This window comes from Colossoma macropomum, unplaced genomic scaffold, assembly GCF_904425465.1.
Source record: "Colossoma macropomum unplaced genomic scaffold, Colossoma_macropomum, whole genome shotgun sequence".
In the NCBI taxonomy this organism is placed as follows: Eukaryota; Metazoa; Chordata; class Actinopteri; order Characiformes; family Serrasalmidae; genus Colossoma; species Colossoma macropomum.
The window spans coordinates 18,071,075-18,098,090 of NW_023494810.1; the positions used below are offsets into that span (position 1 = coordinate 18,071,075).

Sequence of the window (27,016 nt, forward strand, 5' to 3'; positions counted from 1 at the left end):
CTTTCACAGAGTTGTGAACCCCTCCCCATCTTTACTTCTGAAAGACTCAGCCCCTCTGGGATGCTCAATCTTTTTTTTTTTTTAAATTACAAAACTTTTCTGCACAAGTACCAAAGACAACTAGAAAGGGAAATTAAAGTAATTTTAAAGTAATTACTTTAAAAGTAAATGGTGAAATTTAAAATGGTGAAAGATTGTTCATGGCTGCTAAAGTGTTGCTTAGCTGTGCTATGCGGTTGCTATGGTATCCAAGGTGGTTGGTAAGGTGTTGCTAATTGGTTTTTATGGTGTCCCAGGTTGTTGCTATGTTTTTAAATAAACTCAATAAATTCACTTCCACCTTAAATTTACTGATAACTTAAATCCACTGTCACTTTAAATTAGCTGAAACATTACATTCACTGTCAGCTTAACTTTACTGATACTTTGAATCCACTGCCACCTTAAATGTACTGATACCTTAAATCCAGTGGCACCTTAAACTTACTGATCCCTTAAATCCAATTTCCCTTTAAGGTATATTAATAAATTAATTGTATGAATAACTACTATACAATACTCAGTAACTACTAAGAAACTAATATGCATGGCATTTAGTTACGAGAGTGAGGGAAAACATGCCATTGTAAATCCACATAAGGTGCTACTTACTGAATCAACTAGAAAAGTTAAAAACATTTTGTTTATTACAATATGATTTATTAAATCATAATTTGATTAGTTCATAGTCACAAGCGCTTTGAACAAAGCTGAACAGAGATGTACATTGTTCAAAAAACAAAAAAAAACAAACACAAACATGTAGAAATGGTTCACTGTATTCTTCAAACTCATATCTCTGTAATATACAAAGTCATTAGCCACCCAAGTATAAGCAGTTTTCTCCCGAATCATAAAAACATAACGTCATGTTTGCGTGGTTCTGTGCGCAGGTTTTCCAGCTGTGTCATTGCTTTCTGAAACCTAAGCCCTGAGAAGACTAGGAATGATAAAACGACAGAAAGAAGGGGAGATGCTAACAAGAACAGTGAGAAAACTATTAATGCCAACCAGTTACAACATAGAAATTATTAACAAACCCAAACATGTGTTTTTACAGTTGTTTATATGGTAGATATTTATGAATTTCATTATTCAGAGCTGTACCACTAACACTGCGCCTCATAGATATTAACTAAGAAATAGGAGACTACATAATATATTCTGACCCAAACAGGTCACAGAATATGAGGCAAGGTCCAGTGGAATGTTTTTTCTGTCAAAATTATATATATATATATATATATATATATATATATATATATATATATATATATATATATATATATATATATACCTGCAATTAAAATGTCAAACAGCAATTCAACTTCCATTACATGCTCAAACAACAACAGCTTCATGCAATAACTTTGTTTAGTTAGTGTAGACTGGAGTTGTTTCTATGGTGGAGAAACAATTAGGTTTTGTGTGTACCCATACAGTTGGTTGACGATATGGTGCACCAATTCCCTCTCCTAGGCATCCACAGAACAAGGTAAATTGCTTTTAGAAATGATAACATATTGCTAATGTAGTGACATAAAATTGCATCTCATGGCAAAACCTGATAAAGAACAGAACACATGAAATCTTAAGAACTGGCCTGGGACTATTTTACTGCTCTGCACTTGTTTACATGTTGAATGTAGATGTGGTTGTCTCAGGCAGACCAACACTGCTAACTAAAGTTAACAGAATACAGGCAAGCATGCCAATAAGGAAATAATTAATATATTCAACAATTAATGGACCAGTATCACATAAAACCAATTTTTCTTTGCTTTTTTTTTTTTTAAATGAGAGTTTTATGCAATATGTAAACACAGTTAAATTTATATATACCATTCACTTCCCAGTTAATACAGTCCACAGGTGTAAACTAAACTACAAAAACAGCCCATTTTGAATTCATTGTTCTTGTGACGACATGAAAACCACTGCATTTACCTACATCAGTTTAGTCCCACCCATACATGCTGAATTTGTAAGAAATGGCTCAGCCTGGACAACTTTTTTTTACATGACAATACAGAGTAGCCAATCAGAACAGAAATCATTCACATATTTCACTCGTAAAGGCACAGTAACAAAAAAGCTAGTTTATTTCTAAGGAATTAACAAAATGATCATGTAGAAAGCAATTCTAACAGTTTTGAGTACATAACCCCGCACAAAAGTCTTAAGTGGACCTCATGGTTGAAATGACATGGTTAAATACAAAAAAAATGTAAGACATGGGCCCGTTAAAATATGCATTTAGAATTTACACAATAACATGAGAATGGGATGTCACTGAAATGTTCTTATGTTTGCCGTTGTACAAGACCACTTTGAATTTGAAACCTGGGACTTCTATGCCCTGTGGAAGCCTAGGGAAAGGAAATTATCACACCATGATATATTTGAGAAGCATTTCAAACAATGTTTAAAAACAAAAACAAAACTGTTGATGAGAAAAATATTGGACTATTGTTTTAATACAAAGTACAATGATTAATGAACACAACTGTTTTAAAAGGAATCACCTTGCTAAAGATGGCTTGCAGCTGTAGAGCAGTAAAAATACTGTGTTCTGTGTAGCATGACACAAAAGTATGTTGCTGTTAAAGCAATAGGGCATCACTTGTACCACATATAAGGATTTTGTGAACGGCAGCAGAGTGAACATTCTCTCATTTCTCCAGACTGATTTATTTGATGTCACAGTGATTAACACTAAATTGGCCTATCTATGCTCTGTTTCGTAGCTACTGTTATGAAGTTGGGTAAGTTTACAGTGGCAAAAAACACTTTCAGTCTAGTGAGAAACTGTACGTCATAACTCAATTTTCTCAAAATACCTACATTTAGAGCACATTATTAATTATTTTGCAATTTTTCCCAATTTTCTCCCTAAATTTTAGTCATGTCCAATTCCACTAGCTAGGTCTCCCCCAGCCACACGATAGCACGAGGAGACTGAGGGAAGTCACCAAATCTTTTAGAACTGCCGCTAACATAGGAAAACACTAACTGCTGTTATGTTAGCCAACAGACACCTAGGTTAGCTGGCATCATGCTGAGATGATGGGGACAGGGAGGACAATCATCCCCACCCAGAGACAGCAAGGCCAATCTTGCTCTCCTGGACTCCTGGCTGTAGCAAACAATTTATTTCAATGTGTGTGAAAGGTCACAATGTTGGGATAGACTGGGTGTAGCTATTTTCCCTTTCGCAATAACAATCTTCCTTACAGCTACAGCAAGCATTCATGAATCGCTTAATTTCATAAAGATTGGCTTATGATTTTTCATTAAGATCTAAAGATTTGCACCTCTATCTGCCCCTCTCTGTCACTGCCACAGAATAGCTTGACTTTATTGAGGCACTTATTGTTTATGCTGTAATGTCAATATATTAGGCAGATACTAGGGGGAAATTGAGGGCAAATCACTTAGAGTCACTTCAGCCACGCAACACTAGTTTGCCAAGTTTATTGCCAAAAACAATGATCACATGACAAGAAAAAAAAACAAAACAAAAATAAAAACACCCCATCTATCCTAACAGTTTTTTTTAAATGATTTTTCTGCATGCAGTTATTTAGAAAAAAAAATGAATTATGTGGTTGAATGGAGCTTTTTGAGCCAGAGTTCTATAAAGCTTGTCCAACCTAGCAACAGTTGTTACAAAAGAATGCAGAGCAAAGAACTCAAAGCATGGATAAGTCCACTGAAATGGGAGAAATCCCTCTTGGTAGAAACCAGAACTATAATAGAAATCAGCAGCAAAGCAGTCTGCACCCCATAATCACGCATTAACGTCACTGTTTCTGCTCGCCACTCTTACACCGGGCACAGCGCTTGGCGTCTGGCAGCACCAGAAACTCGCAGGTTGCGGCTCTTTCCTGGATAATGGGCTCCAGGCCTGTGGGCGGCTCTGTCTCAAAACCTCTGCACACTGTATACCGTTCTAAATCCTCCAGCAGGGCAGCGACCTGCGCGGCAGAGCTGAGGCGGGGAGGGTGGACTAAATAGAGCCTATGTGTGGGTAGCAGTGGCTGGCCTTGGACACTGATGTGGAAGCGAAAGTTAGGCTCTATGTATACTGCTGTGTCCGCCATAGCAGATACTTTGGAGCACTGCAGCAACTGCAGCCGCGGACCCTCGACCAGCACAGGGCACCATAACACAGGGAGCACAGCCCGACGCAGTGATGACAACAGCTCTAGCAGCTCTGGCTCAAGGTCCACCCCACCAACCCCAGTATCACTGCTGCCCAGGCTGAAAATCTGAGTGATCTGCAAACATACAAATACAGTTAAGCAGTGTGGCTATGTTCATGTTCTACTATTTCTTCTAAATGCAAGACTCACATTCTTCTAATTCTGATTTTTTGCTCAAGTTAGCATCTTTCCATAAACTTTTTTAACCACTGGATAGGAATACATTACTGGACAGGTAAACAACACTATACAAAGCTGCTCATTGACTCTAAAGTATTACTGTCTATGTTTTGTACTCACTGTTGGTCCAGCTTCGTCTTCCTCCTGCTCCTCTGTGTGTTCCTGCTTCTTATAGCCCTGCAGAGTCCTCTCCTCTGCTCTTGGTCGCAAGGGCTCCTCCTCAAACCGTGCCTCAGTAATCACTGGCCGGGCCCCAACCTCTGCCCCCTACAGACAGAAACGGGACTATACAGTTAAGAACTAAACTGGTCTAAAGCAACATCAGCAAAAGTACAATAGTGCATTGTTTAAAGCAAGTATTTTCAACCATGGTCCTGCATGTTGTAAATGAGCGGTTGCGTTTGAACAGGTGATTTAGAACAAAGAAACATCAAAATACGCACAAGGGTACTGCTAGACCATTAAAAAAAAAAATCACTGGATTAATGGCCGAACAGTACCAGTCTTAAAGGTGAACTCATTCTCTGCATGATGTAAATAAAATCATTTGAGAGTGGTTTGACATGAAACCTACTCAGATTGCGTTACAATGGTGATAATGAGAACCAGAGGTTGCAATGTCGACAACGCAAATATAGCAATTTATTTACGAATTCACGTGTCCTCCGAGTTCTTACATGCCTTGTTAATAATGGTTAAAAAAAAAGTCCTGTATGTACCTCTTTGCCATGAATGGTTTTTAAACTATTTGTTTTAGGCCAAACCGTTCTCAAAAAAAAATCAATGCCTTAGGCTTCTGGTAATGTATCTGTAACTATGTCAATGTAATAACTTTCTGTGATGTAGCTTTCAGAGGAATTAACTTTTTATGTTTGGCTCCCATCACCACCACTGTGAACAATTCTGACTGCTAAGTTTTTCTAGAACAGCATATTTCATTTTTAAATCACTCTAATTGACTTTGACTTCACAATTAAGTAATCCAGAAATGTAGAAAATCTATATTATTTGCCTTTAAAGAAATGAAAGTAATAAAGAAATAAGTAATACCACTGACTGCACATAAGATTATGGTTTTAGTTTGCATATACTCAGAGATGCCACTGATATAAATTACTCACTACGACTGGAAGGATTTTGGAGCTTTTGGCTTGAAGGCCGTTTTCAGCAATCTTGTTCGATCGGGCTGTGTTCAGCGGAAGGCTTAGCTTAAAGACAGGAGAGGAAGAAACATGTAAATAGTCAAAAACATAATCTCCAGGACTCAAAAGTAACAATATTTCTAAAGCACTATGTGTGGAGGTCATCGAAAGTGAACTACTGAACTGGTAGGTTGAACTGGAGGAAGTACTCGCTGAACTGTGACAGGGCTGCCAGATATGCACAAAATATCACAGAGACTGAAATGCTATATATTGCAATTACAATACACCTTGCAATACTGTACTGTGCAAAAGTCAGTAACCATCATTCATTTATATGATTTCCTGTTGAAATGGCCATTAAATACAAGTTATTAAGGCCACCACAACTGTCGCTACCAGATAAACAGTAGAAAAGAATGATGAAAGAGGTGTATCTGTCAAGAAGCCGTTATGTAATGGAAATAGATAAAACAGAGGAAAATTTGCTAATTAAATAAAGAAGTCTTCTCAGAACAATGGACTGACCACCCCAGTGTCCAGACCTTAACATCAATGAATGTGTTTGGGATCATGAGAAGCAGAAAAAGCAACCAACTTCTGAGATTGAACTTTGAAGGTATGAAAAAAATACATTCCTGCAGATATCCTTGTAAACTGAAAGCAAGCCTCCTAAAAAGTATGGAGGCTATAATAAAAGTAAAGTGTGAAAAATGTAATACAATATTTAGTTGTTGTAATTTTTTGTTGCTCTTTTTCTGACACTGAAAAATGTCAGGAAAAGAGCAAACTTGTAACTTAATAGCCATTGGACTAAAATTACATAAATGAAAGGTGGTCTCTGACTTGTGCACTGTACTGTATTTTAAAACACTATGATTTAATGTTGCACTGCATTTTTACATTTTTGTATTGTGGCTTATTGTGTTGTGTTTTGACTTAATATCTGTGTTTGTCTCTTAATATCTGCATTTTGTCTTGTTTTTTTTCCCCATTGTTGAACCCTTGGCATAGTTAGAAACTGCCTTTTTTGACTCAAATAATTTAATTTTGTTGGATTACATGAGTACCATGATTCATCAAAACACCCACAGAATCCCTCATCTGGAGGTGTGTTCAGTCAAGATACTCGTAGCACGCATTAAATAACTGTCATTGATTAGAAGATCCGTTTACATATTGGAGCCTTCTGCAAGATCAGAATTGCAAAGACCAATATCGTGATAATGGTGGGAGGTGGTGGGCAGACTGTGCAGCTGTAGTCTGTGCATTAACAGCAGCACAAAACAAACTTAAATTACAATTTGCTCTATAAACTCTTCTGCCATACTTGTCCCTTGTAATTTGAACTGCTGATCTTGTCTCTGTCCAGGTGAAGCATTCCAGCAGGACCTTTTATCCTCCTCTCCGGCTCTCCTTCATTATCTGAGAAGTCAAAGTCCCACTTCTCTCGGCTCTGGTGGGCTTTCTTTCGACCATAAGCATAAATCGGTCTGGGTCTCCCAGGGACCACCCAGCCCTGCGGAGTGAGCACCGGAGTGTGACCCGAATCAGGCAGCAGGTGTCTCTGCCAAACACAAATATTCAGACAAAAGCAGCATTTCACAATACACAATATGACACAATATTTATTTTTTCTAGCAATTGAAAAGTTACAGATGAAGTTGTGGCACATTTAAATTAATCATTCTAATGATTATTATTTAAAGTTCCACACACTGTGCAACACTAAATCCACTTAAGCAGGACTACTTGTGCTCTCTTTGAGATCAAAAATGAAGAAGTTGGGAAGCGTTTAAGTACTGACGATATCCATGATAATGAAATAATTAAAATTAAATTCAAACAGGATAACAATAAATATTGTCATATTATACAGCCCTAGATGCAAAACTTTAAAAGAGGTAGGAAGCCGCTGGCTACCTATTTTTAACACAGCCACTACAAACAGCTCTGTCTATGAACAATTTCCAATAAAGCGGTTTCATTCACAACAACAGGCTAAAATTGTGCAGTGTGTGTCTGGTGAAAATATGCCAAGGCTGAATGTTTAAAGTGACCAACGACTTCGCATCCAACTGCCACAGTGCCAACACTACTCCACTGTGTGCAGACCCTCGTTTGCTGCCAGCCGGTTGTTTTATTAGCATGGTAGCGTACGCCAGGCTTTATCACATAGTATCTGTTGGTATTCGTACATTTTTTGAATACGAGCAAATGACCATTGTATCAACAGAAACATAGAAAAAAGAAGAAAGCCTGAGCTGAGGTAAGATGTCTGTAGTAACTGAGGCAGCACTGTTAGATATGCTTTACCAGCTATAAAGAGCAACTTACACTATCACAAAAAGTTTTTCAGCTCAGGTACGTCACCTGAAATATTGAGTTAAACTGTGCGTTTCCCCCTCATACTGAAGCTGGTACACAGAAATAATGGTTTGGTTCACACCACGGTTCGAACATCACATTTGGCTATGAGCTCGGTGCAACAGGATAAGGCAACAAAAGCCTCAAATGCATAAGGCTAGTTTTCTTTTCATTAATTTTGAACACACACACTCTCCCATAGGTCTTATTTTTTTATTGGCTGATGTCAAACAAAAAGGTCACAACTGCAACGAAACGGTGTTTGAGGGGCGGTTCAAATGCAGCAATATATCTTGGAAACGCCATGACAAGACAGCTCTCTTCTAGCTGATAGCGATACACAGAAGGTTGCATCTATGCTGCCTTCGAAAGACGCTTGAACAGAGGAACCTGAGCAGGCAGCATTTTATACAAACATTTGATTAGGACATGACTGGGTGCCTGTGTGAGTCGACAACATTTACCACCGCAATTCCAAAAAAGTTGCGACGCTGTGCAAAATGTTAATCAATGTAAATAAAAACAGAATTCAATGATTTGCAAATCTTATAGACCCATATTTTATTCACTATAGTACATAGAACACATCAGCTGTTGAAAGACATTTTAGCATTTCATGGAAAACATTAACTCATTTAGAACTTGATGACAGCATCGCATCTCAAAAAAGTTGGGACAAGGCCATGTCTACCATTGTGTAGCTTCCCCTCTTCTTTTGACAACAGTCTGTAAATGTCTGGGAAGTGCGGAGACCAACTGGAGTTTTGGAAGAGGAATGTTGTTCCATTCTTGTCTGATGTAGGATTCTAGCTGCTCAATAGTCCTGGGTCTTCTTTGTTGGATGTTTCATGATGCACCGAACATTTTCTATTGGTGAAAGGTCTGGACTGCAGGCAGGCCAGTTCAGCACCCAGACTCTTCTTCTGCGAAGCCATTTTGTTGTGGAGGATGCTAGTGTAGTTAAGCATTGTCTTGGTGAAATATGCAAGGCCTTCCCTGAAGAAGACACTGTCTGGATGGCAGCATATGTTGCCAAAACCTGTATATTTTGTTCAGCATTAATGGTGCCTTCACCAATGTGCAAATTACCCATGCCATGTGCACTAATGCTTCCTCATTTTGAACTGTATGCTAATAACAAGCTGGGAGGTCATTAGCCTGGAAGATGCAGTGTGCATTATTTCCACAAAGAATTTAGAATTTTGATTCACTGGACCACAGGACACTTTTCCACTTCACCTTAGTCCACCTTAAATGAGCCTGGGCCCAGAAAAGTTGGCAGCGTTTCTGGATCCTGTTTATATATGGTTTCTTCTTTGCATGATACAGCTTTAACCTGTATTTGGAGACTGCACAGCAAACTGTGTTCACAGACAATGATTTCTGTAAGTGTTCCTGAACTCATGCAGTGATTTCCAGTACAGAATCATGCCTGTTTCTAATGCGGTGCCGCCTGAAGCTCCGCGGATCACAAGCATCCAATATTGACCGTCAGCCTAGTCCCTTGCGTACAAGGATTTCTCCAGATTTTCCTAATCTTTTGATGATAGGATATCCAAGGTCTTTGCAATTTTATGTTAAGGAACATTTTTCAGAAATTGTTTCACAATTTTTAGATGCAGTTTTTTGCAGATTGGTGAACCTCTGCCAATCTTTGCTGAGAGATTCTGCTGCTCTAAAATTGCTCCTTTTATACACAGTCATGTGATGTTAGTTGTAAAAACCTTTTTTTTTTTTATTAGTACCACTTACTTTTCCAGCCTTTTGTTGCCCTGTCCCAACTTCTTTGCCATCAAGTTCTAAATGAGTTAATGTTTTTCATGGAATGGTACAATGTCTCACTTTCAACATATGACGTGTGTTCTGTGGCCTATTGTGAATAAAATGTGTCTGAGATTTGTTTTTATTTATGTTTATTAACATTTTACACAGCATTCCAACTTTTTTGGAATTGGGGTTGTATTAAATTTCAGCCACAGCCTACACGCGTCAAACTGAAAAGCATCCCTGGCTAACGGCTTAAAGATTACGGCTGCCAGGTGGAACTCACACTTGCGAAATTTGGTTCTGCATTATGTCCATCAATCTTTGCACATAGGATATCGCATTCTCCATATGACTGCATGCACTGAACCATAATGTTTGTACCGTGACGGTTCGGGACAAATACATGTATCGTTACACCTCTAGTTAACTTCCAGCTGGTGCAACAACACGTTTAGTGGGCATGTGTTTGAGCTGTATTTGTTGTCATACAAGCTACGATGTATGAACAGCTAGGAAGCAAGATACCTAATCAACCAATCTGGCCATTTTAAGCTTGTATTTTATTAGTTACAGTATAGCATACAGTGAATAAAAAAAAGACAATTCAGTTGTTAATCCATTTAATTATATGGCAGTTGTCAGCTAAATATAACCATTGCAATAGGCCTATGTAGACAACATGGCTCGCTACAAATCAAAAACATGATGCAAAAAAAAGTAATGTAACGTGTTGGCACATTAGTTTGATTATTATATAACAATCTACCTTCATAAAACAGCAGTTTGTTTCAGGTGCTAAGGCATTTCCACCGTTGACTTCAACAGACTGCAGAGCCTCTGGTGTCCCTGCTCAGTCTTGTTAATAAATCGATACATATCAATATTTTCGTCATTTGAAATCACATGTATTTTACAGTAACATTCAGTATATCTGGAACAGTTTCCATTTGCCCCAGTGGGGTGCCTGACAGCCTTTTTACACAGAGTCAGAGTTTTACAAACCCCCCAAAACAAAAGGTAAGTTAGGACATATTAACACTAATTGCATCTCTGTCTTTCACATTAAAGCTGATGGTTGCTTGTGGTTTGTGCTGGGAGTGGCGAGCTGAAGCAGAGCTCCATCACAGTGCTGCCGTTTTCTATATGTACCAGTGTTGCAATGTGACAGTCATTCACTGGAGGGCTCACTGTGTGTGTGTAAATGTCGATCTCTAGTTCTACTTCTGAGTGCAGAACGCTCATGTTTACAAAATAGAAAGAAAAAAAGGCAATAAATTCTACTCCCCAATTTAATGGAAGGTATTGGTAATTATCAATAAATCGCTCACTCCCCATTACAGTTTCAAAAACTTTTTAAAAGGAATTGCTCTATATATAAATAAGCCTTCTGCAATTCATGTCTATCATTCACAACAGCTAAAAAGTGGCTCAAAATTGTTAAACAATTTTTTGAAACCGCCAATCAAAATGCTGATAATGTACATAATACATTGCACTACATGATGAACCCATTGTGTAATCTACTGTGTCTGATGGCATTTATTCCACGTACCAGTATACCAGTGTGAGAATCCCTTACTGGACAGCTCATTGCTGTGTGAGTGAATAAAGTAAAAACAGAACTGGAGACAACAAACGAACTTGAACGTCATGAAGCACAATAAACAATACCGCTTATTTGCTAGTAACCACCTGGCTTAACTAGCTAGCTATTTTTTTCTGCTTCATTAGCCTGGCACAATTTACAAAGAAACAATACAACGCATGAAAAATATACACTTTATGGCCAGAAGTATGGGAACACCTGGCCATGACACCTATATAAACGTTTTGGACATCCCATTACAAAATCACGTACATTAATATAGATTTGCTCCCCCACCTAGTGGCTGTAACAGTCTTCACACTTCTTTGAAGGCTTTCCACAAGATTTTAGAGTGTGCCTGTGGAAATTTGCGCCCATTCTGTCAAAGGAACATGAGTGAGGTCAGGCAATGATTGTGGACAAGAACTCCTTACTTGCAATCGGTGTTCTAATTCATCTCAGAAGCGTTCAGTGAGGTTAAGGTCAGGGCTCTGTGCAGGCCACTGGACTTCCTCTACAACTCTTTATGGACCACGCTTTGTGCTCAGGGGTACAGTCATGCTGGAACAGGAAAGAGTCTTCCCCAAACCGTTGCCACAGAATTTGAAGCATGTGTTTAAAATGTCTTTGTATAATGTATACATTATCATTAAACTTCACTGGAAGAGGCCCAGCCCAAACCTTGAAAAACAGCCCCAGATCATTATCCCTCCTCCACTAAAGTATCCTGTTAGCACTATACATTCCAGTAGATAGCGTTCTCCCGGTATCCACCAAGCCCAGATTCATTCATCAGACTGCCAGACAGTAAAGCGTGATTCACTTCAAAGAACACTGCTCCAGAGCCCAGTGGTGACGTGCTTTACACATCTCCAGCCGACACTTTTCACTGGGCATATTGAACTTAGGCTTGTGTCCAACTGCTCGGCCATGAAAACCCATTTTATGAAGCACCTAACAAACAGTTCTGGTGCTGATGTTGCTTCCAGAGGCAGTTTGGACTGATGCAACAAAGGATAGGCGAATGTTACATGCTATGTAAAAGGACTCAACATCCTCGCTCTGTGAGTTTGCATGGCCTACTGCTTTGTGGAGATATTATTGCTCCTAGACACTTCTGTTTCACAATAACAGCACTTACAGTTGACCAGGGCAGTGTCCACTGAAGCCCCAGGGAACCAAAATTAGTGTTTTGTTTCTTTTTGAATGGCCCACATTCTCTCTCTGTTCAAGTTGGATGAATCTTAGAGAAGCAAAAACTAATGACAAAGTGAATGCTAACAACCGTGCAAATAAAGCTAGCCAACCAAGCTAGCTCATCTGTCTGTCCATTCATTCAACCAGCTGTGATAGCACTCCCTGGATGTTCATCAAGAACACAAAGTTTAACTTCTTTAAGCCGTCACCACATAAAAGCTGAACCACTGAGCCATGAACACAGACTGGGAGTGCTCATCAGTTCTCAGATCAGCAGCTTTTAAGCAGTGTTTTATCATATTTTCTGTCTTTTGTTTTTCATTCAAACTTTGACAGATGGTTAATATAACACTTAATTTTGGTACCAAACAAACACCTTAAAATATTTTACAATGTGTTCCCTGGTACTTTAATGAGAAAAGTCAATAACGTGAAACATCTAGTACTTTATAGTGAGCAAATGTAGAGACCTACCATAGCTTCTCTTTGGCACTGACGTCGACGGCACTTCTGTCTTTTCTTATTGCTGCCTCCGAATTTGGGCTTATCTATGCAGAAATCACAGATTCCACAGTCTGCTTTAGACACGCAGCCTTTACACCGACCACAGGAACGCCTCTGCTTCTTTACCACCCTCTGAAACAAACACACACACACACACACACACACACACACACACACACACACACACACACACACACACACACACACACACAGCAGAGCTGCATTAGGGGCCAGAAAAGACCTTCACAAAAAGGCCTATTTGCCTTGGATATAGTGATTCTTCCAAGTGTTCGTATGTGGGTCTACAATTCCTTACTTGCTTGATTACAGAACTTACTTATTAGTTCCATATTAGTTACTGAATAATAAATCTGAAGTGGAATTAAATCTATTTGTACATTTTAATTGTGCACCAATTCAATGCTAAAATCAGAGTATTTAAATACTTTATCACCAATATGCCCCTCACTCTCTTCTCTTCAGTCTCTCATTTACCATATTTTGTGAAAACCAGTCATAATCAAAACCATCCAGTTGTCTGGATGCAGCCTATCAGAGTGAAATAGGATAGGTGAGGGGGGAGGGCTTATTCTATGCACACACACAAGCTTAAATGACTAAGCTTTTCCTGAAGTCCATTATAAATTCTAGAGGTTGTAACTTATTGGGGTTTATTATGGGAGGGGATTGGTGCAGCAGGCATTGGACAAACGTTTATTTGAAAAATTTTATGTATCTGATTCTCCCTTATCTATGATGTCTATAGTCAATACGCACTATTAACACAGCCGGCTTCTTTCCTTATTTACGTTATATAGTGGGATAAGTAGGTTGAGAAATTGCTCAGATTAATTTAAACTACTCCAGTGTTCAAAAACACAAAACACCGCAATGCAATAATCTTACCTCTTCCTCCTCTTCATCATCATCGTCATAAAACGGCGAATGCTCATCTGAGTCACTGTACTGCAGAGCAGACATCTGCCAGAGGACAAATACTGGGTTTAATTGAATGTACATTTCTTTTTTTGTTATTATAAAACAATGGTTACCAAACTTCTTACATTCTTGTGCCCCCTGAGATATTAAACCTCTTGCTGTGGACCCCCTCTTGCTCCTTACACACACACACACACACACACACACACACACACACACACACACCTGCGCATGTTGCCCTGTAAAATTATTTCACTTTAAAATATCCAAAATATACATGATACAAGGACAACATACCAGATGTAGTAAATAATACTGAATGAGTAAATAATGTTCATCAGAATATTAGGATCACGCCCATACAGTTCTCATATTGGCCATGTGTAAAAATATTCAACACTATCCAGAAATATGGCATTGGCTTTTTATTAAACTTAATATTCAAAGCTTTCTCCATTCCATGGAGGTTCAGGAGCTGGTGAGGAGGGCAGGAGTGTCAGAGCTGTTTGTGTTGTCCATATCAGGGAAGGAATGTTACCTGCATAACTGCACGGCCAGCTATTTGAATAAAAAATGTCTTAAATTAAATGACATGTTAAATGAAATTTAATTAATATTTAAATGAAAGCGCAAATGTCATTTTTTTGACAATCCCCCAGTTTGGAAACCAATGCCATGACCTGCACATTTATTCATCTGAGTATTACCTTAAAAAATTCTATAGTTTTGTTTGTTCATCTAATATAAATGTACTGAAACACTGTACTACATGCATCATTCCCAGCAGGCTCTTGTTGCCTTTCATTATGATTGTTGTGGGCTAAAATGACAGATTTTACAGCAGCCTCTCAATATTTGCCGCACTATTGGCGCTTTGTTTTTGGGAAAGGAATTTTTGACAAAAGTGTGGAAATTTGTGATGACTGTGAGCCTGATACATTTGTTCAAATTGTTTTGAATTTAGCACAGTTAGTTCCTGATAAAAAAAGAGATCATGTTAAAAATTAAGTGTACCTCTGGGAAATGAAAACATACAGACTCACAATAAAAAAAAACAAATCTCTACTCTAACTGCTCACTATTCTCCACTCTTAACTATTCTCAGCACTGCAGTAACACTGACGTGGTGGTGGTATAACATCTGTGTTACTGCAGTGCTGAGAATGATCCACCACCCAAATAGTACCTGCTCTGTGAGGGTCCATGGGGGTTCTGACCACTGAAGAACAGGGTAAAAGGGGGCTAACAAAGTACGCAGAGAAACAGATGGACTACAATCTGTAATTGTAGAACTACAAAGTGCACCTATATAGTAAGTGGAGCTAATAAAATGGACAATGAGCACAGAAACCAGGTGGTGGTCATAATGTTATGCCTGATCGGTGTATATGTATGTATGTAAAATATATGTATGTATACCTATGTTTTTTATTTATTTGTTTTCTGTAGTTCCTTACCAATTCTGTTTCCCAACAAGGCAATTATCGCCTACGAAGCATTGAGCTATTTTACGTTAAATCACACTGCCCTACCTCTCAGGCCTATTCTGTAACTACTTGCTGAACTAAGCATCTAAATGATTTTGCAACAATAACATAGCATGAGACTGAACAACCTCTGGAAATTAACCTGTCCTCTATTCAGGCGTTCATGTCGGAATTTCAACACAAAACGGTTAAAGTTCAGCTGTATTTACAGCCACTTACAGCACTGAGCATGTTAGAAATGCACTATATGGTTGAAGAGTGGTTTAGAAGACAGAAGAAAGTTCATATTTAAGTTACATAAAGTTACATATTGTTTGTTGGTAGATTTCCCCATTCATCACTGGTACTGATACAACTAATGTACGAACAGATCGTCAGATCAGAATAATCTTTTTGCTAAAATGTATTGTGGAGTAAAGGTTTGCTTTGCTTACCTTGGAGACTGTGCTCGTAGTTTCAGATCTTTCTGACAAGCGTCTTTCTGGTCTCTGAGTAGAAAAATACAGCCTTAATTTCCCATAACAAACCAACAAAAATATCAAAACAAAATGTTGCAGAAAGACTCAGTCAATTTCCTGAACCGGAAACTGAATCAAACATAATGAATATTACAAAACTCTATTTGCCTTCCAAAAGCTAGACTGTGTTCTAGGAGGGCTGCATTTCCAGGCTGTTCCAATCAGAAATATCATTTGAATACTGCTGAGAAATGCAGTCTAAATTTTGAATATTTTCGAGGATGCTAACAGAGTACGCTTCATGTCTTCTGTTATCAATAGTCATTGTGTGCGAACACACCTGACCAGAAGAAAGCTTAAAAAAAATAATAAATAAATAAAAAATAAATTTAAAAGGATGGTAGCTGAAACTGACTACTTAAAAAGGCCAATGAAGTATAGTATATAATAGTATACATAATATAGTATTGTTAAATATTATTTTATTTCATTTTACTTTATTTGTTCCTTATTAACTTTGTAACTTCTCTCAAACCCTTTCCCTGTTTTTCCCTTGCCTTTTTGTATTAATCTCGTTTGTATGTCTCTCTTGGGTGATGTGTGGGGGCTGTGGAGAGCAGTCCTTTGTCATTTAACGACCTCCAATGGTTAGCCTATCTCACATCTGGTTATCTGTAGCTCCCCAATTTAGCAATGCCATTTGCTGATGGTGATATCTCAGACCCATCCTGGTTCCTAGAGTGGGCCTCAACACCTCTATTTTAATTACAAAGGTAAAGGCAGTTGTCCATTCCGTGGGGGGTTCCGGGGGTTCGTTGAGACAAAGAGACAACTGAGGGTGTGGTTTACATTTCATTTACATTAAGTTCATCAGTGCGTAAGCTTCATCAGACTTGTTTGGTTGAGAAGACACGCGTTCATTAAACTTCATTTTCCTCAAGTCTCCACTCCTGTTTGCTTCAAAAAACCAACGCTTGCCAGCAGAAGTCAACAGTATACATAAATAATACAGTAAAATATACAGTTCGTCACTTCTTCAGTTGTATAGTAAGATAGTGTAAATTAAATGCAGGGTGTGAAATGCACTCATGCCACTTTCAGTGAGTTGAAACGTTTTTAGCTGGCAGGATGGCATTTAATTACAAAAAAATTCACGTAGCCACATCATTCATATAAATGTTTTGCTTGCATGCTTACTATCATTCACAGCATCAATATTTTTATCATCAAATTCTGCATGCAGCATCCTTTCTGATTACCACAATGGGCTTGGAAGACCACTCTGTTTTGCATTATGTAATACAAATGAGAAGCCCTCATAGACACTGCCACCAAGGACCCACCTTTCTCAGCTGCAGCCTAGCTTTTGGAACTTTAGTTTATTTGTTGCATGTTTAGAATCACCAGAAAACACTTTCAGCTTTGCCAGGAACAAAACAAACATAAGGTCAGTGCAGTGGTGGGAGATATGGCAAAAATATCATAATACTTCCAAGATGTTTTCAGAATACACAATCTGCATCAACATCTAAATCCAATTAAACTGGTCTAATTATGCCTAGTTTGTAAAGAAACACGTAGTGAGGGTTCTTGAAGTACTGACGATATCCACAAAATGCTCAGAAGAGCATACTGTGACATAATTTATCACAATAACAATAAAATATTGTCATATTCCCCACCCTTAGATCAGCATAAACAAAAATATTAAAAGGAATACTGCACTTACGGGTAGCATTGAACCATACTGTGTCGCAGGAGGCATATCTTCAGATTTCCTCTAAAAAAAATAATAACAATGCACACTGAAGATCATCTTAAATACAAAGTTCCTACAAGGATCTTGGCTTGTTTGCAACGTTCTAGTAAAATCCAAAATTTGTAAACAACCTTTACAATATGTGGCGATCCTTTAAACTTTGAAAGTGTTCTTTGCACACATGCTTTCATTTACAAAAATCATTCTTTAAAAAAAGCATCCACTGAAAAGTTCTTTAAGAAACCAAAAAAAGTCTCCTCTCTGGCACGGCCCCAAAGAAACCTTTCGGGAACCTTAAATTTTAAAAAGTGCAGATAGATCATTTCTGCTACTGTTGGGGTGAATGCTCGATGTCAAGAGAAACTCACACATGATATTTAAAGGAGGGCATGTCAGGGCCATCTTAAAAAATGAAAGCAGTATGAATCAATATTAACTGTATTTTCGTATTTTTCTTTTGCAACATATCACTGCAATTTCCTGTACAAAGTGTATGATGTTCAGACATGAAATGTTTTTTTTAACATTTGCTTTTGACAGAAAGGAAACCTGCTGTTTTTGCAATACTCAAAAAAAAGGTCCCTTGCAGCCCCCCTGATGGTTAAACAAGCCCATGCTATGCTCTCGTCCACCTGGCATTAACGTTTCGCAAGCACCAACTTCACATCACCACAACATGACATTTCCCTTTTAAAACCAAACAAATGATGGAAATGCTGTCTGAAAGCCACAGCAGGTTATCCAAGCCAAGGGTCCGTGCAGTCCAATAACAAAATCCAATGCTTGCTGTCCCCTCCTCCACATCTGCTGCAACTTGGGTAATACAGGTGTAATGGACTTTTGAGTGGTGATTCCATGTTTGTGAGGGCATGTTAAAAACAGTACTGAAACAGATTTCTTTCTAATTATGCTTTTTAATGAAAATTTAAATACCACAAGGTAAAGGAAAAAGCAGCAATGATATTTATTTTCTCAGTAGCACAAAATGCTAATCCCGGGATCCTGACCAGCTTATTAGAAATAACTCAAGCATAATAGTCTTAGAAATAAAAACAACGTTCTTGAGTACACACTAAACTCAACTGTGATGGTCACCTGTTTTAGTCTAAATAAGCTTTCTACTGCTCTAGACTGTTTGCCAGCACACAATCCGGAGCAGTAAAAACTTCACCGGGCAACTAAAACCAATTTAACTGGCTCCAATTAGAGCTTTACGAAAGAGACAGTTAGAAATGGAATCTCGAAAGCCATACTTCCGACCATCTTCAAGCGTATGGCATGTTTGGCACTAAACGAGGCAGAGAATCGACTGCATTGACAGGAAATGACTATTTAACTGACATGCAGAACGACCAACCATATATCATTCGTTTTGCCTAACGTTCCTTCATTACCTTGAGAGTGGGGCATAAGCATTTCCTCTTGCGGCACCGAACAGGCCTTCTAGCATCAGGGTTCAATTTTCCATTCCTGCAGCTGGCACACGTCCCACAATCCTCTGTCAGCTGGCAGGCTCGGCAAAACCCACAAGGAAGCCACTGGACAAAACAGTGACAAGAACTCTGCTTCTTGTCCTGCTTCTTTAAACTAATTAAGAAAAATCTGCATGAACCTCACGATCACTTACCTTTCTGAAGATAATGTTGCGGTTGTCTTTAGCTAGACAAGGGGAAAACAAAAAACAAATCCTATCTTAGATGTTAATGTTAAATAATGATACCAGTGCTGGGCAATACTAAAAAAATTAATACCATAATATTTTCAAAATATGAAAAAGTATCACGGTATGTGATAAAGATGTATGAATCCCCCACAAATTAATAGTTCGTTATTTATCAATACAGATAAAACTAGAAAACATAGCTGTGTAGCACAAACACTGGTACAACACCCAGCACAAACACATATAAAGCTGTAGACATACTACGTTGTGTTGTGTGAAAATTGTTATTTAACTTAAATCAACAACAACAACTTACAGGCGTTGCATGCTCTGCTGCATTTCCCACACATGGTCTGTCCCTCTACACCTGTAAACGAGTTCCTACATCTTACACAGATGCTAAGAGAAAAGAATGCAAACAGAGAAACAAGTTTATACAGCACTGTCCTTTGTTTAAAAAAAATAAATAAAAGAGAAAAATCACATACAAACTGTCTCTCACTCACACACAAGTGTGCACACACAGAAGTGTAGTGTAGTCATACCCAAGGACAGCATTAGGTGGGATGTATGCTGTGTCATTCTTGGGGCGAACAGGCACGTCTGATGGTTTTGAAGGAAATCCTCCATTAGATGGGCCATTTTGGCTGTTTGGGGTGGTGGAAGGGGTTCTGAGGTCCAAGCCTGGGTCATCATTGGATTTGGCTGGACTAGAAGTACTGTCCTTTTGTTTAGAGGGTGAACTGACCCTGTTCTGAGCAGACTGACCAAGGTTGAACATGGGGCCCGGACTGTAGGTGCGGTCAGCAGCGTCTGCTGATTCATTCTGAAAACTCGATTCAGAAGAAAAGCCACAATCGGCTGGAGACGACCGTCCCATCCTGCGCTTCTACAGGACAGAGGAAGAGGAAAAACCAAAAAAACAAAACCAAACAAACAAACAAACAAACAAAAAAAAAGTCAAAGCATTACTTATGAGGTATAAATCTCTGTCTTCAGAGACGATTTAGTTGCAGCAATCTGAAGATTCACCCTAACACTTGGCTGGAGGAACAATTTGCACAGCAGTGGAATACAGATAACAAAAACAATAGATCATTTTTATTTACATTTGCATGTATCCCCACTGTTTACTGGACAAAAAATAAGGGCTGAAAAATAAGTAATTTTTTATTCAAATATCATCATCATCATCAATTATAATTGACTATAATACTACAAAATTGATGCACCACTTTAGGGTTGATGCATTAATGCATTTTCACACCTCTAATATTCATACCATCATAATGCATTTGTTATGTGTTTACTAGATTACTTAGTGCAAACATTGGCCACAAAAAGTGTTTGGACATTTGGCATACTTAAAAATGTACTTCATGTACCCAAGTTAATTGGGTTAAGAAACAAAATGTCAAACCAAATGACATCATTTTAAAAGGCATCCAAAAAGCCTTTGTACTAGGCATGTGTGGTATCTATTTTTCATATCTTAATATTTTCCTGACGTTTTACCATGGTATACAGCATGTGACCGTATTTGAGCCTAAAAAGAGTGGAAATTGAAGCGAAACACTTTTTGGCATCTTGTCTAGTGTTATTTCAAAATAAAAAAAAAGGAGTTCGCTTTACTTGGTTACCAAATAAGTGAACACAGTGCACGACTTTCAAGTCATCACCGATAAATGTCAAACCATCTATCGAACAGTTGATAAATGTTAAACAGTGCTGCATTACAGCTAACAGCTCTGCCACCACAGAATATGATAGATTCTGTCTCAACTAGCTAAAGCACTGACACAAGTTCACATTATTAAAAATAATGATTAAAATTTGAGATAGTGAAGTCGAGAAGCCTGAAAGGACATAAAGGCGAAATTAACCCTGTTCTGCGGTGTTGGGATCTTTAGCCTGATATGCTACCTTAGCGTTAGCTTACCGAGCAGCTACAGACCCAAACAGTGCTTCCAATCACATATGTACAGAGAACGTGCAGCTCTGATGTGTGGAGCTCTTTGCTGTGGCTGAGCTGCTATTATGCTCATATTTTCTGAGGTCTTTCCTGGCTCTGATTTTGCCCTCTAAATGTAAGTGGGTGGAACGTGTTTATCCGTTCAGACATGGAACTGAAATTTGACATGTCATTATTTTTACATACCGTGGTATACCATATTACCGTCGTACCGCCCAAGCCTACTTTGTACATTTTTCAGTTCATGATCCCACCAATGAACACAAGCTCATCAGAATCACTGTGAGAAAACAGCAGGAGACATTTCAATCTCTATGCTTTGCGATACCCTTTGTGCAGTCTAATTTGATTTCTTTTTCAGGCTTTCTCCACACAAAGAGTCTACCATCAGTTTAAGTGCTTCTCCGAGACAAACATCATTTTGTTAAACCCTTTTTGGGGGCACTGCATCAGCACATGACTGTCCTTCAGATCTATTCATTTACACTCCAGGAGTTTCTTCCACGTACATTCTACATGCACTTTTCATTCTTCAGCAGAATTATTCTTTGCTTACCCTTGGTCCTCTTTTTGGCGGTTCACCATCGAAAAATTTCCCCATTTTGAAGTCGAAGTTTGTAAGGTCAATCGTATTCTTAATGCATTTCAGCAGCTCAATCTTACTCCGCACTCTTTCACCTTTAGGGCTGCAAAAAACACACCACTGATTAACAGCCAAGCATAAGACAACAGAGAGAAAAATACCATGTTGTTGATTCATCTATTGTAAATTATGGATGTCACAATCGATTATATTAGTAATTGAGTAATCCACTGATCATTTTGACTATTAAAAGGCCAAACAATAAAAATCAACTGAACAGAAACAAATCATGCGGAGCCATTCAAAATACTTTATTTGAAAAAGATAAACAAGGAAGTCTTTATAAAGACTTCCGCATTGTTCACACATGTTCAGATATTTCTGAAGAGTAACTACACCCCACTATTTTCAGCTAACTCCACCCCTGGCTCAACCTGGAAAATGACTCAAAAGGGGCACATTGGGAGGGGCACTGCAGTAATCTAAGGGTTTGGAGGTGGGGGTGCAAAGGAAACCAGGCGGGCTGGGCTGCTGTGTTTTTATAGCTAAGGTTAGCTACCAGAAAATATGGAGACTGACAGAATCAAATTGCACTTTTGCAAGTTTGAGGTCTTACAAGGTTGAAGATTTTTCTCTACTGCCATCCCCATCTTCAATGGGGGGAAGGTGTTTCTGATCAGGCAGTTTGTCTTGAGCCTTACCAGTATGAGCCACTGACTCAAGCTGCCGAAGAGTTAACGTAGTGCCAGAAAATGATTAACAGCAAGCGAGAGAGGTGTCAGAATGGTGGAACATTCCCTAAAACCGTGACAGCCAGCTTCTAATTATCTGTTCAGCAGGTCCATATTTGATATGAATGGAGTGGATTTCTTTGAACATTGTTTCATTCGTTTTGACATCAAGCTATGAAAAATATACTTCTATTAGGCCAATAGAGTACCATTTCCTTCTATACAGGTGCACTTGTGGGCACTGTACAAACCTCTCACTTCTTGAGAACATTTGCAGTAGGGTTGTGGCCACAGTATATTAAAAGTTAATGCAGAAAAAAGCTAACCCAACCTTTGCAGCCTAAGCTAGTTAGCTTATGCTAGCCATTCTCTAGCATTACCTGTATCATAACCTAGTTTTTAGCATGCTGCCTATTTGATTCCAAGCACAGAAGTATAACAGGGAGACTGCTGTTCACAGATATGACCAGGTTGGGGTCATGAACTGCCTCATCTGTCATGCAGGGCTTGCTGCAGTGGCCCTAAATCTTTACGCTCTGCAAGTTGTCATGGCACTTATCAGCAGCTATATGGAGACTTGCAAGAATCCTCACTAAATCGGCCCGTCAGGTTACCTAATCACATGTTGAACACTGAATAACACGCTAAATGATGATGAGACGATACTTATGGAAAAACATCCAAAATGGTGCCGATGTTCTCCATCGCTCTAGGCTTGTATGATTTCACATTTATGAGCACAGCACGAGAAGAGCCATCTCTTTACACATTGGTTGACTGATTTGCATACTGCAACACGTCATTGTACTTTCGTACAAAGACACATAATCCGTGCCTATGGCAAAGTTGAACCAGAGGGGCACTGCAGAGGCGGAATTGGCCACGATAAAAATGTTATTAGTACAGTTTGGAAAGATCTGTTCACATTTCAAGCAAGGCTGGTGTATATTATTATTACAGAACAATGCATTTCAGAGAGAACACAAAGACATCTTGAAAATGCTTGCATGAGCATGCCAGCCCAGTAGGGTGAGAAAATATGCCATAAATTTGATGTCCTAAACCTGAAGAAGAGCACTGCATGGAAGCCTGTTTCCACCACTTGGAATAAGCCATATAGTATGTGATAATAATGACACAGTCACATAGTGTTTTGATATATGCCAAATGACCACTTCATTCAGTACACCTCCTTGCATCTACATCCACTGTCCATTTCATTAGCTCCACTTACCATACAGGTGCACACTGTAGTCTGTAGAATTACAGACTGTGATACATCTGTTAGTCTGCATAATTTGTTAGCCACCTTCACTCTGTTCTTCAATGGTCAAGACCCCGTTTTGGGTGGTGGATCATTCTCAGCCCTGCAGTAACACTGCCATGGTAGAGGCATGTTAATGTGTGTTGCGCTGGTTAGAGAGCAGTGCTGCTGTGGTTTTTAAACACTGTGTCCAGTCACTGTCCACTCTATCAGACTTTCCTACTTTGTCCACCTTGCAGACATCAAGTCAGAGACAATAGCTCATGTGTTGCTCCACAGTTTGTGTTAATCATCCTCTATTGCTTCATCAGTGGTCACAGGATGCTGTCCACAGGACAGTGGTGGCTGGACTATTCTAGTCTAGCAATGACAGTGAGGTGTTTAAAAACTCCATCTGCACTGCTGTGTCTGATCCACTCATTTACCATATAGGTGTACTGTATACTAGTGCAACATACACTAACACACCACCACCACATAAGTATCACTGCAGTGCTGAGAATGATCCACCACCCAAATAATACCTGCTCTGTAGTGGTCCTGACCTTTGAAGAGCAGTGTAATAAGGGCTAAACAAAGTATGCAGAACACAGTCTGTAATTTTAGAACTACAATGTGTACCTGCATGGTAAGTGGAGCTAATGAAATGGACAATGACTGCAGATGCAAGGAGGTGTACTTAATGTAGTGGCCAGCTGTCATATACCAAAAGTCTACATGGCAAAAAATAATAAATGGGTATATTCTTCAAGCATTGTTTTTCTGTAAAAGAGCAGCAGAATTTTACATTTGTATTAATCATCACTGTATACATCATCATGCAATAGGGCAATGTAATCTGATATCAGTGATGAAAAGTACTGCAGTGATGCTGCTTTGAAGGCTTTAACTGCTTTCTTGGGAAAGAACTGCTGAAAAACTAAACAACTACTTTAAACAGCTTACTAAAAAAATATTAAATAATATGAAATAATTAGTACACAATGGGTTAATTCCCTTTCACTGCTAAAACAATGCACTGCTTCAGGGGATTAATAAGCGGTTAGACTACAGTAGAGTAGCAGCCCTTACAATGAAAATCATTATACATGATATTTCTGTAAAATTCATATAAGCATGGCATGGCATCGTATGAGCCCTGGATTTTTAAATGAAGTGGTTACTACAACATAAATAAAGCATATACTGTCTTTTAATGCAAAAAGTTGTACAAAGTAAAATAGAGGACAAAATAACTGATAATCCAAAAAAAATATTAATAAATAAAATAATAAATAAAAAAAAAAGCTGGAAAGGTTGATTTTTTTTTTTTTTTGTTGGAGGGGTTTAAAAGTTCCTGTCTCTGCAACATATCGTCAGATGAAAACCTTTGCTTTTTCCACATAGTTTAAGTATGGAAATAGTTCAGATGAATTGTAACATTATGAAAATATAGCACTTCATGGTTTCCTACAAGCATAGTTGTAGCTGAGCGACTCTGCTGTAACAATGAACAACTCATCTCCCTTTACATGTAAAGCATGTGGATGTGGCTTTAGAACTTACTTTAATACGGGTTGCTGTCTAAATTTTCTTCAGTAGCAGGCACTAAGCACGCAAGTCACCATGAGCCCACACCTCATAAGTTGTAAGTTAATGTTAAGTTGTAAATTAATGTATTTTAAAGGGAAGCAACATTTTTGATAATTGCAATTTATCACCCAGGCCAACCTATGAATTTTTTTTTTTAATGATCAATTAATCATGACAGCTCTGCCGTAAACGCACCTCATGTAGTACGTGTCTATCTGCCCCATGCTCATACCAGAGCGGCGTAAAACCACTCTGCGTTTCCAGCCTTCACCCAGTATCGGCCAGTCCTCCCAGTCCTCATCTCCGACCCGCCGCCGTGGTGGTTTTCTTCCCCTTCTGTAAAATAGATATGTATTATTATTGGTGTGTTGTGTGTTATATATGTATATATATACACACACACACACACACACACACACACACACACACACACACACACACACACACACATACATATATAAATAAAACAGTTTAAGACCAACGTTCCTTAACAAGTGTTTGCAAGGATTTTCACCTTGTACCGTGCATTAGGTTATCATAATATTACAAAGATGCAGGGGATGCAGAAAAATGTCTGCGTAAAAGGCAAGACCAAAAACCACCAATGAATGCCCATGACCTCCAATCTCTCAGACAGCACTGGCATACTTTTGTAAAAATGGTTTACATCATATCTGCAAGATAGGAACTACTCAGTTGAAATAGAAGATAATGTTTCTGAGAGAGTGCCAGTGACCTGTGGTGTCATCCAGGTTTCTATTTTTGGGTTGCTCTTGTTTAATTTATACATGCCTCCACTCGGCCAAATCCTACACGACCATGGGATATCTTAAGACAGCTAAGCAGACAATACTCAGATGTACTCGGCAACTCCCCAAACATCTATTGCCCTCTTGACTCACTTTGTAAGTGCCTTGAGCAACTCACTAACTAGGTGTAACAAAACTTTCTAGCTCTAAAATCTAAAAGAACTTGCATGTGAATCTTCACATGACTTCTGAGTTGTTCTATGTAATGTTGAAGGTGGTAAAATAGTGGTAAATGGTGGTTTTCTTTGGGGACTATTTTGCCTTACAATGCCCTGCATGTACCTCTCCACCATGAATGCATTTAAAAATATGCATGAGGCCAAAATGCTTATTTCAAACTACAGTAATTAGCGTGTTTACATGCAGAAAATCAGATTTTGTAAGTAATTCCTTCAACATGTTGACATGCACTTGAGTATTCAGAAAACTTCAGGTCTACATGAGGCAGGCAATAATCATATTTCCTTGCTTTGTAACCCACGAATAAACTCGTGACATAAAATTCAAACTTCATGCTGTAGCTTTTTGCTTTTTTTTTAAAAACTTGGAGACTTTATCGGCAACAATGAATATGGATTATCTAGAAGACAAGGAATATTCAAATTCTTCAATTTGTCAAGCATGTAGTTGGCTCTGCAGTGCTCTGTTTTGTTGCCATTTCATGGGTGCTCTGACAAATGCTGTTTGCAGGACAGCTCTACCCTCTGTTTGTACACATGCACAGACTAAAACAAGGAAAGAGATCAGAGTAAAAGTTTACATCTGCTGAAAAACCCAATTACTGGGCTAAAAT

At 38.6% G+C, this 27,016-nt stretch overlaps 1 protein-coding gene across 6 annotated transcripts in view; it reads right to left on the bottom strand.

Moving 5' to 3' along the window:
• Positions 1-1,833: 1,833 nt before the first annotated feature.
• mbd1b (methyl-CpG binding domain protein 1b) overlaps positions 1,834-27,016 on the bottom strand; it is a 28,021-nt gene continuing 2,838 nt past the window's right edge. For 2 of the 6 annotated variants that reach the window (XM_036559134.1, XM_036559136.1), the window contains exons 3-16: positions 25,610-25,750; positions 21,821-21,950; positions 19,799-20,181; positions 19,609-19,691; positions 19,257-19,288; positions 19,024-19,167; positions 17,600-17,650; positions 15,847-15,900; positions 13,893-13,967; positions 12,957-13,118; positions 6,897-7,133; positions 5,546-5,632; positions 4,545-4,691; positions 1,834-4,319 (exon numbers count right to left, since the gene is read on the bottom strand). In XM_036559134.1, the coding sequence (XP_036415027.1) occupies positions 3,843-4,319; positions 4,545-4,691; positions 5,546-5,632; positions 6,897-7,133; positions 12,957-13,118; positions 13,893-13,967; positions 15,847-15,900; positions 17,600-17,650; positions 19,024-19,167; positions 19,257-19,288; positions 19,609-19,691; positions 19,799-20,181; positions 21,821-21,950; positions 25,610-25,750 (2,203 nt within the window). In that variant the 3' untranslated portion in view covers positions 1,834-3,842. The remainder of the gene's footprint in view (positions 4,320-4,544; positions 4,692-5,545; positions 5,633-6,896; positions 7,134-12,956; positions 13,119-13,892; positions 13,968-15,846; positions 15,901-17,599; positions 17,651-19,023; positions 19,168-19,256; positions 19,289-19,608; positions 19,692-19,798; positions 20,182-21,820; positions 21,951-25,609; positions 25,751-27,016) is intronic. The other 4 variants (XM_036559135.1, XM_036559138.1, XM_036559137.1 and 1 more) reach the window with 4 other exon arrangements.